Source organism: Homarus americanus, unplaced genomic scaffold, assembly GCF_018991925.1.
Source record: "Homarus americanus isolate GMGI-L3 unplaced genomic scaffold, GMGI_Hamer_2.0 scaffold30858, whole genome shotgun sequence".
NCBI lineage: Eukaryota > Metazoa > Arthropoda > Malacostraca > Decapoda > Nephropidae > Homarus > Homarus americanus.
In genome coordinates this window covers 156060-174145 of record NW_024737697.1, presented here as the reverse complement: position 1 = coordinate 174145, position 18086 = coordinate 156060, and the positions used below count along the sequence as shown (strand labels likewise).

General features: G+C 37.5%; 1 protein-coding gene across 3 annotated transcripts in view; it reads left to right on the top strand.

Annotated features, from left to right (window-relative positions):
• LOC121873512 (protein sel-1 homolog 1-like) overlaps nucleotides 1-18086 on the top strand; it is a 48472-nt gene that overhangs the window by 4514 nt on the left and 25872 nt on the right. For 2 of the 3 annotated variants that reach the window (XM_042377099.1, XM_042377097.1), the window contains exons 3-7: nucleotides 4547-4772; nucleotides 6249-6472; nucleotides 8323-8518; nucleotides 13712-13866; nucleotides 14125-14250. In XM_042377099.1, coding sequence (XP_042233033.1) covers nucleotides 4547-4772; nucleotides 6249-6472; nucleotides 8323-8518; nucleotides 13712-13866; nucleotides 14125-14250 — 927 coding nt within the window. The remainder of the gene's footprint in view (nucleotides 1-4546; nucleotides 4773-6248; nucleotides 6473-8322; nucleotides 8519-13711; nucleotides 13867-14124; nucleotides 14251-18086) is intronic. The other variant, XM_042377098.1, reaches the window with a different exon arrangement.

Genomic DNA, 18086 nt, shown 5'->3' with positions numbered 1-18086 from the left:
ACCACCTGTGAGGGAACTACTACACCACATGATGCCCCTCATAACACCACCTGTGAGGGAACTACTACACCACATGATGTCCCTCATAACACCACATGATGTCCCTTAGGGGGCAGGGAAAAAACACTTTTATTTGAGTTGCAGGCTGCACTTTTCAGGCATCGTTTGTATGGCTGTAACAAACACCTGTGCAAAATTTCATGCCATTTCATGCATACTTACCCTGCCGCATCGCGAAAGACTTTTTGTCAACTTTTAGTGTATACCAAAAATTAGGTGTCATTTAATGTTTTCCAGGATAATGATAAATTTTACATGGGTGACATCGATTTAATTCACATGTTATTTTACAGGTACACCGTATAGAAAATCATTACAAGTTCATATTGAAATTCTTTTTTGTGCGGAACCTTGGCATCATTTTCCTAGACAATAATCTTTGCCTAATATATCCATCTCTCGATTCGTATCCCGTCACTTCAGTGCAAGCTTCAGTCATCACTTTTATGCCTCTCTCGACCGCCTGAGTGCTGTTTGGCCACTTGGGCACCACTAATGGTGTCTCAAGAATGTCATTAACCTGTAGATTTGACAGAGAAGCAATGTAAGGAGGCTCAGTCTTGAGTTCATTCCTCCAGTTAATCATGGAATGATAGTTTTTTGCTTGCCACTTTAGTTTCGGAGTCACCACCTTTCTCATGTTGACTACAGGAGGCACATCCTCATTCCCATCTCCATCTTTACCCTCCTCATCAGTATAGTTTAACAAATTCTCGTCAACAGCAGCATCAGAATCTTCCTCCTCCTCTTCAGATCTGCCAGTGCATTCTTCCTTTTGCTGATTCTCCTCTCTAATTTTTCTTATCATTGAGACAGCTTTTTCTCTAACAGTCATGTCCTCATCTGCACACATACCAAGAAGAAGTTGATCTGTGTGGGCGAAGTATGCATTTCTCTGGACAGCCTTCTTCACTATCGTCTCCTCCTCACTATTCAGGTGTTTCATATATAGCAGGGACTGGAATACGTTCCTTGAGCCGTGTGTTACGTAAGGGTGTATCTTGATGTAAAACCACATTGGAGCACTGAACTTTATTATTGTAATGACAATTCTTTTCAACTCATGGCTGGGTCTTGATGTTGCTACATACAGCCTGAGGATTCTACTCCATAAGGTGTTCCACCTTGACACACAGGGAGGACCTGGCTCAATAGCAGCCAAGTCATCTTCAACAACACCTGTGATAACTCCTTTACAAATCCTATACAGGTATTTCTGATCCCAGGACAGATCTTTCTCCACTTCATCATTAAACACAGGGAAATCAGGGAAACTGACTGGCTGGAAGGCGACAACTGGAAGCTCAGACAAAGACTCCTTGATCTGCTTTCCAATGGGACCACACCAATGCTCAGGACCACTTGGTTTACCATCATAGTGATAAAAAACTGCGCGGAAAGGCAGCTCATTTCCGTGAAGCTGACATATGAAATAATGGAGCGGGTGACCAAGTAACATTTCAAGATGATGAATGACTCCATTTTCTGATCCTACATTTACATTGGTTCCATCACAACCAACACACACAATGGGCTGCTGGGTTAGATTTTTCTCCACCAGAAACTCGTGAATAGTTTTGGCAATCTGCTTTCCGTGTCCAGTCTTGGGAGTCACATGTGTGAGATATTCATTGCCAGGCTCAACCATGATGACATAATGATCTTTCACCATCATCCTCGAACTCCATTTCTCGGTCTTCTCATTCTTTATCATCACACGAGTGGCGGTCTTCTTACCATCAAAATAGAGTGACGTCAAATTATGAAAAAAAAAGTTGATAAACACTGAACAGAACATTGCACCGCCACAGCGGCTGTTTGGCTAGTACTGTAGGTAAATTTAAAAATTTCAGTAGAAAATGCGGCAGACTAAACCTCGACATATCAGCTTCAAATTTGGCATGGAGTCTTAGATATGTATAAGGAACAATGCCTGAAGAGTGCAGCTTTGAGCAAAATTTCACTGCCCCCTAATGTCCCTCATAACACCACCTGTGAGGGAACTACTACACCACATGATGTCCCTCATAACACCACCTGTGAGGGAACTACTACACCACATGATGCCCCTCATAACACCACCTGTGAGGGAACTACTACACCACATGATGTCCCTCATAACACCACCTGTGAGGGAACTACTACACCACATGATGCCCCTCATAACACCACCTGTGAGGGAACTACTACACCACATGATGTCCCTCATAACACCACCTGTGAGAACTACTACACCACATGATGTCCCTCATAACACCACCTGTGAGGGAACTACTACACCACATGATGTCCCTCATAACACCACCTGTGAGGGAACTACTACACCACATGATGCCCCTCATAACACCACCTGTGAGGGAACTACTACACCACATGATGCCCCTCATAACACCACCTGTGAGGGAACTACTACACCACATGATGCCCTCATAACACCACCTGTGAGGGAACTACTACACCACATGATGTCCCTCATAACACCACCTGTGAGGGAACTACTACACCACATGATGTCCCTCATAACACCACCTGTGAGGGAACTACTACACCACATGATGCCCCTCATAACACCACCTGTGAGGGAACTACTACACCACATGATGTCCCTCATAACACCACCTGTGAGGGAACTACTACACCACATGATGCCCCTCATAACACCACCTGTGAGGGAACTACTACACCACATATGCCCCTCATAACACCACATGATGTCCCTCATAACACAATTTGTGAGGGACTTACTACACTACGTGTCTGCTGTTCAACACCTCAGAGTACCTGATCTACGTGACCTCCACTGTAAACATTAATCTGTATGTTCCTTTACCTTTCTCTAATGAAGACTTTTGTTAAACCACCAATGTATGTAATAAGTCATTTATGTTCAATGTATATTTTCAGCCTTCGGGTTGCAGAACTTTTTCAACAAACTGTTTATTATTATTATTATTTTTTTTTTTTTTTACACACACATTCTATATACACACACACAAATATCACACACACGTGCACATAGGACTTAATACAAATAGTATCCGGAGTGAGGGTCTTCTTGTGGTGGTGAGTTCAAGATCAGCTGTTGGGAAGCATTTGGCAACACAGCGGTGCATGTTACCACTTCATCTCTCTAATCACCCACACCTTTCTGCATTCTCATTCCATAATTTTAAATGTTATGTAACATAATGTTGAAAGAATACAACAATGCTCATTTATACTTACACTTATCACAATCTCCCTCGAAAATGCTTTCACTTTCGTCTTTATTCAAGACATCATCAGGTCACGAGACCCACTAATCCCCCATCCAACAATGGGTGAACTGGCATTGTTTCAGAAGATAGGTAATATGAGACCACTAATCCCCCACCCTATCTCCACCTGACATTACATCAGGTCAGGTCAATTACATGAGACCCATTAATCCCCCACAGCTCCATGGGAGTGGAAAATACAAGTCTTTGCTGTAATACACAGCTTCATTCATGTCCATATCATATAGATTTTTAGCTTTTAAATATATTTATTTAACCAGACTTTTAGACGAAGTATTCTGGATTATTATAGTAAAGAAATTGAGTTTCTAACTTAATTAGAACTGCATCTACAAACTCTGGTAATTAAGACTCTCGGAAAACATTCCTTAGCACCCAGAAACGTTCTGAGGATGTGGGCTACTGTATGTCTGTGCAAGATGTCTAGTTTAGACACCAGGAAACTTTTCCTAGTAACTGTAAAAGATTCCGGGGATAAGGAATTTTTCCGGGTTTGAGAAAGTCGTCACATATACTGTACTGTACTTTCTTTTTTCTTTTTTTTTTCTTTTCTTTTTTTGTGACCTCACCAACTTTAGAGTGTCCGAAAAAAGTGAATTCCAATATATTGAAGTCTGATTTCTCAAGGTTTTACTGTAGATCCTCAGTCATAATTTGAGACCTGGGGCTTTGCTTCATAGAATTCTGGCTATACTGTACAGAGTTGCTCAACTCTGACTTATAAAATGCGTTTTCTTGAACAATCCCCCATTTCTACATGTCAAGGATATACTTATGGTATTTGTATGAAAAGTGCATACAGCTGATCAGAAAACAAATATTTTGTACCCCAGGTTGACAACCCCTTATCCGAAATCCTTGGGACCAGATGTGTTTTGGATTTCAGAGTGGTTAGGTTAGGTTAAAAGAAAAAAAATTGGGGCATGTGATGCACACAAGTGATGCTCCACTAAAAAACTTGTTTTTCAGAGGTTTTCGGTTTTTTAATTTTCGGATAAGGGGGTGTCAGCTTGGTACCTATGTTAGCTTAAAGTTTTAAAATGTACTTTTAAGGCATAATAAGAAGATATTTGTTCAGAACTTGTAAACACTCTACAGGTTAGTAGGGCATTGAATTTTTACCATTTGTTGTCAGTGAGTATTAACAATACAATATTTACAGAGGAACTACATATTCTGCAAAATTAAGATATAATTTATCTCACCAGGATCCCACAGTTTCTGATAAAGTTAGTGATATCAGTGACCTCAGCACAGAAGATCCAACAAGTCCAACTGATGAGACAGAAGAAGTAACTGAAATAACAGATCATGCAGGTGACACTGAAGAGATTAAGAGTGAAAAAGACCATTCTGAACCAAAAAAGGAGTTGACCGCAAATGAAATAAGAGGTGAGACAATATCAAGGAGCTCCCATTATGCAGTCTTTACTGGTAGGTTTTTTATTGAAATTTGAATAAAATTCTGTTAAAGTCACTTTCTTAAACATTTTAGTGTATTTAGTACAAATTATTATTATTTTTTATATTGATGTTAAACTTCCAGGTGACAACTGCCATGACATAGTTTTTTGGGTGTAGCATTTATTTAGAGGGGGGAAAAGGACAAAAACTGAGTGGAGTCTCAGAAAGTCTTCATGAACTCAATGAACAAGAAACTAATAGCAACACAAACCCAGAGGAAAATTTTTTTTATATACTGTTTGTGAAAATATTTCTTTAAAGATGGGATGTGGTATAGAATAAATGTGGATATTAACTTGAGGCTTGGAGGTTAAGAGAGAATGAAGGTCATGTACTGGAATAGAAAACAAGACAAATTGTGAGGATTTAACAAATTATAATGCTGTACAGGTATCCCCCATGATACAAATGTTCTAGATATGAATATTTACTTGTACAAATTTCATAAATTGACACCACTTTCTTGAGATACGAAAGTTTCCCCCACTTACACGAATTTGGGTCTGGGCAAAAATTCAAATTGTGTGCCGGGAGTCAGCTGGTGCAGCCATCTTGGGGGAGAGATGTGCAGAGTATGGCCCTTACTCAGCCCACTCCCCTTGAATGGTGAGCTCAGACTGCCCTCCCATAAGGTAATCTACCAAAGTTATATAGTATTTTCGTAATTTTTTTCATATGTTAGGTCGTAAGTGTGCAGATTGTGGGAGAGGTAGAGAGCAAGTGGTAGCTGGCGAGGTGTCCTGTCGAGCTTTGAGTTGCTTTATTCTTATTTTTCAACTGCAGTAAACCCTCGATAACTCGGCACACATGGGGCTCTGGCCTTGCCGAGTTATCCCTAATTCCGACTTATCGAGGCACTTTCCCCCTCCTACAAAAATACAACAATAAAAATATACCGACCCATATATGTATAGTACATGTAAAAAATAATGTAAAAAAAGCACTTACCAGCACTGCAGGTGAAGAATGAAGACACAGAGGCATGGTAGGTGACACAGAGGCAGTAAATACTACTTCTTGCACTGTCACTATGTTGAAATGCACTGTAGTTTGAGCTTTTCCCCATCTAGTTATTATATATCTTATCTGTATCACTTATGTTATTTGTATATTATTTGTAATTCGAAACCCATTCCCCAAATATGTACTGTAACTGTATATTTTCAGTCTTCTGGCTGCCAAGCACTTTCAATAAACCGTTAATTATTCACGCAGGAAAATTTAAAAAATGAAACGCTAGATTGTCAACATAGACCCTTTCTATGTCGGGCGCTCTGGGACGATATCAGACCTTTAATGGCTAATGTCAGTAAAGTAGGCATGGTGTTGTACCAAATATATGTGATGGAATGAATCAGGCAGACTGATGGTTTGTATCTTAAATGCTGTACAATATTACATATGACCAATGTTGTTTTTAAATTGAAATACAAGTTTACTTCTCAGGCAATGAATTATATGAAGCTGCATTGAGCCTCATGAACCAGACAAAACAAGATGAGCAAGAAGCATACACCCTTCTACAGTCAGCAGCAGAGTTGGGCCACGTTGAATCTCTACAAAAAGTGGCATGGGCACGCCTTCTTGGTAGGCACCTCAAACCAAATATCACACAAGCTGCTGAAATGTTTGAATACTTAGCTCAACAAGGGAATGTGGATGCTCAAATGGTAGGTGTTTGCATGCTTTGTATTGCCTTTGTTTTGATCTCTGAGGTGGTTGATACTGTATTAATGTTTAAAACTATTGTATTGTAAGACTTTCAAGTTCTTTATTCAAGTAGTACTTCACATGAGAATAACTTGGTAAGGGTAGTAATGTGGGGATGAAAATAAACAGGAGTAAGTGGAGATAAGGTACAGTAAACCCTCGAAAGACAGCACCCCATAAGTCCAGATTTCAGATAGTCCAGACCCTCTCCGGGCAAGAAACTTATATCCAAACCCTTAAATATTTGTCGTTTGAAATTCTTGCCGCTTGCACTCATTTGAAATTCCCGCCAACAAGCGATCCCTTGGGGCCTCTCTCCTAATCTTGACATCAGTTAACAGTTTATTCAATCACTCTTAGAATGGACTCGCCCATAATGCTGCACTGTGATCAGCTTCTCTCAAGCCCCTAGGCATGCTTCCCTCACTCGCCCTCTGTGTTGTCTTTGTATTGTTTAGACGTTGCTCCACCAGTGGTGCTGTAATCAATTTTTTTTTTTCATGAATATACAATATTTCATACAGAATGTGCAAAAAAAAAAGGATAATCATTAGGTCAAAAACATAAAGGGAATAAACATTTCTTATGTCGGAGGGAGTTAGTGTGGGATCAAGGGAGGGGAACGGGAGGAGGTTGTGGAGTTGGGGATCCCGGCTATCACCTACTGGCCAAACTGTGAGCTGTGTTATTGTTATTTTATAACTTATATTTTTGGGTACATTTAAATATTTATTTATTTATTTATTTGTTTGTTTTACTCTGTTGCAAGCATACACAATCATTCATACAGAATATGCAAAAAAATAAAATAATAATAAAAATTATTATCATAAGGTCAAAACATAAGAGGGAATAAACATTTGTTAGGTGCACTGTAGTTAACGCCCAGATTGTGGGAGGAGGGAGTACTGTTGGAGATCTCCGTCGCTCCGGTCTCTCGGGCGTAGTGAAATTTGGGAGTTGATTTCTGTAAGAAAAAAAATTTGGGTGGCGCTGATGTCTCATTTACTGTATTTGCCAGCGTATAAGACGCACCACCACATAAGACGCACCCCTAATTTACAAGGTTATTTTGTGGATTTTTTTGGTCTAGGTCGTGTTTCTCACTTTTGATCTTTTTTTCATTCTTGTATTTCTTTATTATTATTATTTTATTATTACAGTACTCCTGTATTATTGTTATTTTTATTAATTTTATTATTATTTTATTATTATTTTTATTATTAATGTCATCATATTATTTTATTTTGGTGTATTTTTATTAAAATTTGTATTTACTACGAATAATTATTATAATTATTATTACTATTACATTTTCGCCCCCCAGGCCCTGATGTGGGTCAGTGATCTATACCCGGGTGGGCTAATCCCTGTTTAAAAAAAAAAAAAAATGCCCCACAAAAAAACTCGGTTTTTGGAGTTTCGGATAAAAGATTGTCAACCTGTATTACAATCTTACCTTACTGTAAACAATGAGATTCCTTTCATCTGGGGTTGAAGTGTGCAAGGTGTAATTTATGGTATATACCTAAAAAAAAAGTGTTTTATACCTCCAAGCTATACTGTCAGTGTCACCCTTAACAGGTCAATCATATCGAGAATAAAATAATTTATAATGTAGTTTGATGAACATGATCAGATAGCACTGTTTGTATAAAACATTGTTTGCATATTCCTGTGAGCATCTACGTAACTAATAGTACCATTAATAATAGATGTGTGGATAAAGCCTGTGGGCTATGATGTTATTACAAACTTTCTGTATGAAATTAATGATTATTGCCATGCTAATTTCATTTGTTTCACACAGGGTTTGGGATTCATGTTTGCTACAGGCATTGGGAAAAACTCCAGTCAAGCAAAAGCATTGATACATTATACTTTTGGTGCTCTTGGTGGCAGTCAGCTGGCACAGATGGCATTGGCATACAGATACTGGTCAGGCATCAGTGTGGCTTCCAGCTGTGAAACGGCTCTTACCCACTACAGGAAGGTTTCCCATACAGGTATATTACTTGTTTGTATCTTTTATTTTATTTTAACAGTAGTGTATCCTTTGGAGATTGCTATAATTAATGAATAACTAATAAATAATGTACTGTACAATATTTTATACAAATGACAGTACAGTAGTTCGCAAGAGACATACAAATTTTAGTTTAATTAGTAAATTTATTACAAAGGGCTAAAATTTTTATCTTGTGCAAAATATATGATGTCTGAATTCAAATTATGCGCTGTCTTGCACGGATTCCAGCAATGCAATTTATATTCTGCTAACTTAAGTCTGTGACATTTTATAAGATCAAAACTTTAAGCCTAAAACCGGTCATTCTTACCAGAAGTTGAAGAGGAGTTGATGTATTATGACAGCTGGGGGGAGCCAGACAACAGTTACCAAGTGGTATTTAGTTATCTGTCATATAGGGGGAGTTAATGTTTTTCTCTTATTTAATGTCAATGAATTGACTTAAGAGAATATAATTAACATTGCTGGCATTCTTGTAAGATAGTGATTAATTTGAATATAAACATGCTATAGTTTGCAATAGGCATAAAAATTTTAGTACTAAATTAGTACATATGACTAAAAAATTTATCTCTTGTACAAAATATATAATGTATATATTCAAATTATTCACTGTCTTGCAAGGATTCCATCATTGTAGGTTATAGCTAACTTTAGACTGTGCAATTTTACATCAAGTTTAGTCACTTTCATTGGCCTCCAGAACCTAACCCTATTTTCCCCATTGATTACATGTAATTATATATCACGATTTAGTATATAGCGAACTTCCTTGACCCTATATCGCAATATATCCCAACCCAACTGTAATCCAAACTCTAGTGCTCAGTATAATTTGTATCCCTATTATTGTAAGGAAATGAATTCAGTTTTAGATATGATGATTTCTGTGTTGACTTCAAATTGTGAACATCTGAAATTTTCATTCAAATATTTGACAGATGTTCTTGATCCCAATGTTGCAGACTATCATTCAGAAAGCTTTATTGAAGCCATGAAAAATTTGTCAGAAACCTATCCATCTGAGATACCTGACACTAAATCTTTTCAAGTTGAATTACAAGTGTTCAACATTAATTTTTCTGAATATGTGGAGCAGCATCCTGATGTAGAAAAACACATTCGCTCAGCTGCAAAATGAGCACTAAATGCTCATAGAAAGTATCATTTATTTTCTCATGTGGCAAAACTTTTCAGGCTATTCTTGACAGCACCACCGTCAGTGTGTAAAAGTGAAAGGTCTTTTAGCAGGCTTAAGCTTTTGAAAACATCCCTGAGAAACAGAACCTCAGAAAAAAGGTTGCACAATCTTATGCTCATAGTTTGTAAAAATTACATAAATGATCAGTTATATCTTCGAAAGATGGCAGATAATTGGAAGCTTAAGAAAACTTGGTGAATTAAAATTTCAGTTTAATTTCTAAGAATAGATTAATGCTGCTGATTTTATCCAAGCAGTAAATGAAAAATATACTGTATACCTGTATTTATTTTCATTATTTCTTTTTATTCAAATAAAGAGTTTACTTTATCCATCATATTTCTATCCTAATGTTTAATAATTAAACATTCAATAAAGAAAATTTTGTATTTCAATTTGTCATTTTTTTTAATACACATTAGTAAGATTAGTTGGTCAAATTTGATAGGCTGAGTGGCGAGCCGGTAATTGTTTTACCCCCCTCCCCCCAATCACAATTGCGACACTACAGTACACACTGTTGTGCTGATACTGAACCCTAAAATAATGGTAAATTACATATATTTACACTACAGTATTTACAAGACTAGCAGGAATTTTAAAATTTTCAAGGGCATGCTGTATAGTACTGTAGATGTGCACCCTAAACATGTCCCTTACCCTAGCAGTTGTTTATCTTTGCTCTAAACCTTGTACAGTAGGGGTATTAAATGACAGTAGAATTGCCCCCCCTTTTATCACGGAATAGTCCACCCAGGCACAGGTCATCGACCCACAACGGGACCGAGGGAGCGAAAAACTGAGAGTACAGATTCTTAATTTTTTTTTTTTTTCTTCAACTTTTCTCCTGAATTTTCCCAGTGGGTCGAAGATTGTTAACCGGACAATTGCAGTTCGTTAAATAACCAAGGGCGTGAGAAATTTTTAATTTCTAAACCGAATTATAACTAAGCAAACGATCACTAAATGACGGTTACCTGTATGTCATATAAAGGTACGTACATACTGACATAATATAATTATGTAAAATGATGCACAGTATAGTGAGGACCCTCTGTCCTTTATACACTCAGTCCCCGACTTACGGCAGGGGGGGTTAGGGACCGATGACAAGGTCGTAAGTCGAAAATGCAAAAATAATACAGTGGTCCCTCGATTAACGAACACAATTGGTTCCAACTCACAGAAAAAGTACATACAAAGTAAAGCCAAAAAATGCATAAAGTCAGAAACACTCCTAATATTTCCCCAAAATCGCCCTGAAATCACTATACAGTATAGTCTGGTTTTACGCGGTTAATTAAACCCATGGAGGTCTGTGTATAAAGCGAAACGCATAAAAAAATAACAGAACCTATGGGATTAATTGAAATAGAGACTGGGCCGACCCCCAGACTACCCTTTTTCCGACACAATACGTACATTGTAGTAAAAGTAACATCGTAATTTTATGATGGTATGCACACACAATTAATATATAAGAGAAATATCAATAATATTAGGTTTTTTAACACTTGCGTTAGTAGAAGAGATGGCTGTGTACACGGGGATGGGGGGTTGGTTCTGAGGCCGAGGGCAGATTATTGGCCCTCACATGTCTCTCTATCCACCACAGAGGTTAGCAGGGCCTCCTCGTCAAACCCCTCGAAGTCCACATCCTCACTATCACTGACTTGGGCTGGCTGTGGTGGTTGGCGGGTGAAGAACTCGGTAATGTTTTGTTGACGGCTAGCATTGTTGTGGTCATGATACAGCTGAACATAGGGCTCCTGGCTTTTCAACAGATGGTTATTAAACACTTCGTAGCGAGGATCGACTGGGTCTTTGGCAAGAATGAACTTCATTCTCTCGGCTAACTCGATGACTTCCTTCACATCAGCATGTGTTAGTTTCTGCTCTTGTTCTTCTGTAACACCTCGCTGCTCACTGACATCATCATCTTCCAACATCTCGTCCGCAGTCACCTCAGGTTGCCTGATTACCTCCAGGATGTCCTCGTTGGTGGTCTCGGAGAAGCCTGCAGCTTTAACACCCTGTGTAGCCTCTCTTGCATTCTCCAATGCCACAGCAACAGACTGAGCCTCACAGAAGCCATTGTGTAGAAAGAAAAAAAAACACTGGTTCCTGGGCACGAGTGAATATACACGGAGACAGTGAAACTGATGCGGCGGTGGAGAGCGAGGGTGGCGGGGGTGGCAAAGATAACTAGACCAATTACAGCACGCGGCGGAGGGGGTGCGTGGGTGATAAGGATACGTTGCCCAATCACAGTCCACAACGTCACTGACGTGAGTCTAACGTCAGCGGTGACGTCTGCATCCAGCACCTTGCCCCGCCGCGTATTTGATGGCATGTACCGCGTAAATAATAATAATAATAATTATCGCTTCTGGACAAGTGCCGCGTAAATGACCGTCCGCGTAAACCCAGATTATACTGTACTGTATATATATATATATATATATATATATATATATATATATATATATATATATATATATATATATATATATATATATATATATATATATATATATATATATATATATATATATATATATATACTCTACGTACATATACACTCTTACTCTTAAATCACTACTGGAATGTGATACAGGTGATTAATTTTTATCTCTTATGCAAAATATATGATGTATATATTCAAATTATTTGCTGTCTTGCAAGGATTCCATCAATACAAATTATATGCTTCTAACTTTAGTCTGAGATATTATATAAGATAAAAATTGTAAGCCTAAAACTCTGGCTGGGAGGGAGGGAGGGAGGGAGCAAGCGTGCGGGGGGAGGGGGTGGAGGTGAGGTGATATGTTTGACAGTTGGCTCTGAAGGTCTCATGTGTGTTTATTTATCAGTCCTTAAGAGTGACTAAGCTTTTCTCATAAAAAATGTCACTGAAATGACCTGGGAGAATATAATTTACATTGCTGGGATTCTTGTAAGATAGCGATTAATTTGAATATAAACAAGCTATAATTTGCACTAGACATTAAAAATTTTAGTACCATAATTATTTAGTACATGTACAGTACAGGTTTGCACTTAGGTCATTTATTTGTTTTACGTTTATTTTAGTATGGTGTGTGCATGTAAATGAATAAAAATAAATTAACCAATTTATGTAAATCTACCCAAAAATACAGTTGAAAAAATTGTACATTATTAAAATGTACTAATGTACTAAAATTTTTATCGTGCAAATATATGACGTTTATATTCAAATTATTCACTGTCTTGCAAGGATTCCAGTAATGCAAATTATATTCTCCTAACTTTAGTCTGATATTATATAAAATAAAAACTGTAAGCCTAAAACCACCAAACCCTTCCTGGGAGGGGTGACAGTGACATGTTTGACAGTTGGCACTGAAGGTCTAGTGAAGTATTTATTTGTTTATTTATGTCCTTTAGATTTTGTTTTTGTTTTTTGCTAATAAAATGTCATAGAAGTGACCGGGGAGAATATAATTTACATTGCTGAAATTCTTATAAGATAGTGATTAATTTGAATATAAACGTCATATATTTTGCACAAGAGATAAAAATTTTAGTACATAGTACATTTTAATAATGAAAAAAAAATTCAGCTGTATTTTTGGGTAGATTTACATAAATTTCTGGGTGTGTCTTTTTCTTTTCAGCGCCGAAAACTCTCACTTTTACGCTTGCCAGCCATTTTAAAGGGAATTACAAACAAAAATTTTGTCAGTACACAGCACGATCACTAACGTCGGGACTCAAAAATACGTAATTTAAAAAAAAGATTGTACGGCGGTCGTAAGTCGAGGAGTACCTGCACAGTAGTGTAGTGTAAAGGGCATTGTGCTACTTGAGTTTTGCTTTCTGCTATTATTTTTCATCTCTGTCCCACATGGCTATCAAGGACTTGGTATAGTTCAAATTTTATTCCTATAATAAACATTTAAAAGAAAAAGAAAATTTTGCTTTCAGTGGCAGATGAAGTATCACTGACGGGTAATCGAGCAGTGCAGCGAGTTCGCCTCCTTGATGAAGTGGACAGTCCTGGGTCATCACCAGCACTACTTGATGATGACCTTATACAGTACTACCAGTTCCTTGCTGAGAAAGGAGATGTTCAGGCTCAGGTAAATATATTACTTTTTCATCAGAAGATAATTTTTGTATAAACAATGAATTTGTTATTTTTTGTTTACGAATTGTTAAATGCTCCAGTAAAATTATTTGTTTATCATGAGAAGCTGGTTCATAATAAAGTAGGATTGTCTTTAAAATTAAATTAACTCTGGTTTTGAATGGATATTGATTTCTATGATTTCCTTGCTATCATATTTAAATAAATTACAAATTTAATGATGAAGTTGGTGTGTTTATTTATTATTAAGGTTGGACTTGGGCAGCTGCACTACCAGGGAGGACGAGGAGTGGAGCAAGACCACCAACGTGCCCTCAACTATTTTGTTCAGGCTGCAGAAGCAGGAAATACCAATGCTATGGCATTTCTTGGCAAGGTAAAAGACCAGAATGCCTAAATATTATTTTGTGAACTCCATATATTTAACCTACTCACAGAATAATGACATAGATTGCACATCATGTACAGCCGACATATGTTCACAGAGAACTTGTTATTTATAGTACATCTTCATAACCCTTGAACTGCTCTGTGCATCAAATGGCGCACCTTTCCTGTGACTACACCACTTGTCAATTGACGCCAAGTCTTTTCTTGCCAACACTCAAGGTTGCTCAAGGCACTTATAGGTGTCAGCAGTTATGCAGGAAGATAAGCGAGCCTTCTCATATCATGTGCTTAGTTACGCTCTAGCCATTTTGGATGATATATCGCCTAGCACTTTCTGCCAGACCCTTCGGAAGGTGCAGAAGCATCCCAAGTTTGTTATCCCAAAATGGTACCAAGAATTCTCTTCAGCAGTGATGAAGAAGGGGGAGTGCCAGCATCAGAGACAGGCCAAGAGTGATTTATTGCTAGAAAAGGGGACATGTTCTATGCACTCATATGCCACAGGGAAGTCAGGAATGGCTTTTATTTTTTGTTATTATTTATTCTTACATAGAATAGTATCATTTCATAATCTGGTAGGTTGTGAACAGTCTAATGGTTAGATAAAAAAAAGTTCAAACCCAAGTTTTGGATAATGCAACCAACTAATTAGTCACCTGAGTAAGGCACCACATACCCCAAATAAATATATATATATATATATATATATATATATATATATATATATATATATATATATATATATATATATATATATATATATATATATAATTGGTTATGGAAAGGGAAACAACGGAGTCCGCTGTTTCTTTTCCTGCGATTTTATCAAGATTTATCTTATCCACGCTTTCATTGTGATTCATGAAATATATATATATATATATATATATATATATATATATATATATATATATATATATATATATATATATATATATATATATATATATATATATATATATATATATATATATATATATATATATATATATATATATATATATATATATATATATATATATATATATATATATATATATATATATATATATATATATATATATATATATTATATATACTGTACATCATTAAACAGTGCACTGTTAACGCCCTAGATACGTTTGGAAACGCGGAGTTAACCGAAATGGACGTTGTCCGATCATCACATAAACTTTTTATTTATACTTACGTGTATGTGGAATACTATATACATACATATACACTTTTACTCTTAAATCACTACTGTAATGTGATACAGGTGATTAATTTTTATCTCGTGCAAAATACATGACGTTTATATTAAAATTATTCACTGTTTTACAAGGATTCCAGTTGTGGGAGAGGGAGTGAGCGAGCGAGAGGGCGTGGGGGGAGGGGAGGTAGTACGTTTGACAGTTGGCACTGGCCCAAGGTCTAATGCGTGTACCTGTATATTTATCAGTTCTTAAGTGACTAAGCTTCTCTCTTATACAAAGCCAGTGACATGACCTGGGTGAATATAATTAACATTGTTGGGATTCTTGTAAGATACTGATTAATTTGAATATACACATGCTATAATTTGCACTAGACATAACAATTTTATTACCCTAATCAAATTAGTACATGTGCACTCCAGCTTTGCACTAAGGTCATTTATTTCTTTTACGTTTCTTTTAGTATGGTGTGTGCATGTAAATGGATGAAAATATATGAAGAAATTTATGTAAATCTACCCAAAAATACAGTTGAAAAATTTTATATTATAAATGTACTACAGTGCCAATAGCCCAGTTTGTTTGGTTTCGCCTTAGAAGCCTGTCCATCATGCATTGCCTTCGTTTACTGGTGTAGTCGTTGGGTTCCCATGGTGGTCAGGTCTTCCGCCTTTACTACCATTGGGGTCTTGCTGGAGCTCTGTAAGTATGTCTGCCAGATGCAGGGCTCCACCGCAGATTTTTCGTTTGGGGTTTACTCTCGTAGCCTTATACCTACCAAGGTTAATCCGCAAGGCAGCTGGGCAATGGTTGGTAGGTGCCAGTATGTGTCCACATGCCAGTGGGTCTGTGCATCATCCCACTGGGGCTCACTGCTACTCTAAGATCCCCTGCTGGTCTAGCCTGGACACACGAGGTAACCAGTTACAGTTTGTTGCCACGAGGAGGCACAGCAGGAGTCTTGATGGTGAGGAGGCTGTGTACTGGCAAGGAAGACTTATACAAGTTGCTTCCCTGCTCGCCATGAGGGCTACCCAGTGACGATAGCTCAAAGCAAGAGGAAGCAAGCAGTGCTTGCACCTTAACACTAACATAATGCTGCCACACTAAATGCATTTCACCACCCTGTGTGTGAACACACACACACACACACACACACACACACACACACACACACACACACACATGGGAATTAAGACAACACGCATCTACTGAGGGTCTTGTTGACTGCATGGAGGCAAATTGAAATATTACTTGTTGAGAAGCTTATCGCTTGGCAACACTGGTGCATGTTAGCACTCCTTTCCACTCCATCTCTTTAATCACCCACACCTTTCTATAATTTTATGTAATGTAATGCTGAAGGAATACAACCTTGCTTACTTATACTTATCACAATCTCCCTAAAAATACTTTTGGTTTCGTGTTTATTCAAGACATCATGAGACCCACTAATCCCCTATCCAAGAAAGGGTTACCTGATATTCCATCAGAATGTCCCTTCCAAAAGTACTTAAACTTTCATCTTTATTTGAGACATTTTCAGAAAATCTCTCGGTTTTCACCCTTGGAAAATTTTTTCATAAACCCCCAGAAAATTGGAAAAATTTCGGCTTTGGGAATGATTTTCCGAGCAAATTTCAATTCTGACTATCGGAGATTTCCAGGCTTGAGGGGTTCTGGCTGACGGAGATATTACTTGTACATTGATTTCCAGATCATTTTTATCAAACCAGTCCTGGTATATTCTTTTGATCTGGCCGAGGGCCTCTGCAGGTTTTTGTCATGACAGTGTCGAGAATACCCCATTCGGCACTGGGATTTGGCTTGTTTGTTGTCGGGTTGTTTAAATTATCAGCCTATGTTTAAGCTGCTCTCTGAAAGCAGGTGAGGGCCCTAGATCTGAGCCCAGATCTAGGGCCTGAAGATTTAGTCTCCTAGACTTAATGACTACAGGGGGTCCCTGACTTACGAACGCCCACCAATACGAATGGGGTTAAACTTGAAATTTACAGTATTTTATTTACCTGAAGACTTACTTTTTTACATTCATTTACTGTATTTTGTCATTCTATTTCTTCTTTTGTCTTAAATCAAGTCATTTTAGATGTATATAAGGACTTAGGCTTTGATATAGTGGGATTTTAAACATTGTGTTTTAAGTATGGTGTGCATCCAGGGTGATTCAGCAATGAGCACATTAAATTGTAGGATGAAATTATTGAATAATTCTAAATCACAATGTCTCTATGGTAAAATGTCAGATTCTGTATAGTTTCTATGTTGCAATACATTGAAGATGTTTTATTAATGAGATTGAATTTGAAGTGAAACCCCCATAGGTTTTTGTTATCATTTATTCACAGATCTCTACAGTGTGACCCCTCTTTGTTACAACCTAATGGAAATGTTCAAAGTTGCCCCCTTCTGCCTCAATGCAGGCCTGTACTCGCCGTACCATTGATTGTCTGACGCGTTCCAGAATGCCTGGACTATGTTTGATGTGCTCGCACCTGTCACGAACACGTGAGCATATGCAGAATCTAACATTTTACCATAGAGACATTGTGGTTTAGAATTGTCCAAGGATTTCATCTTCCAATTTAATGTACTCTTTGCTGAATCA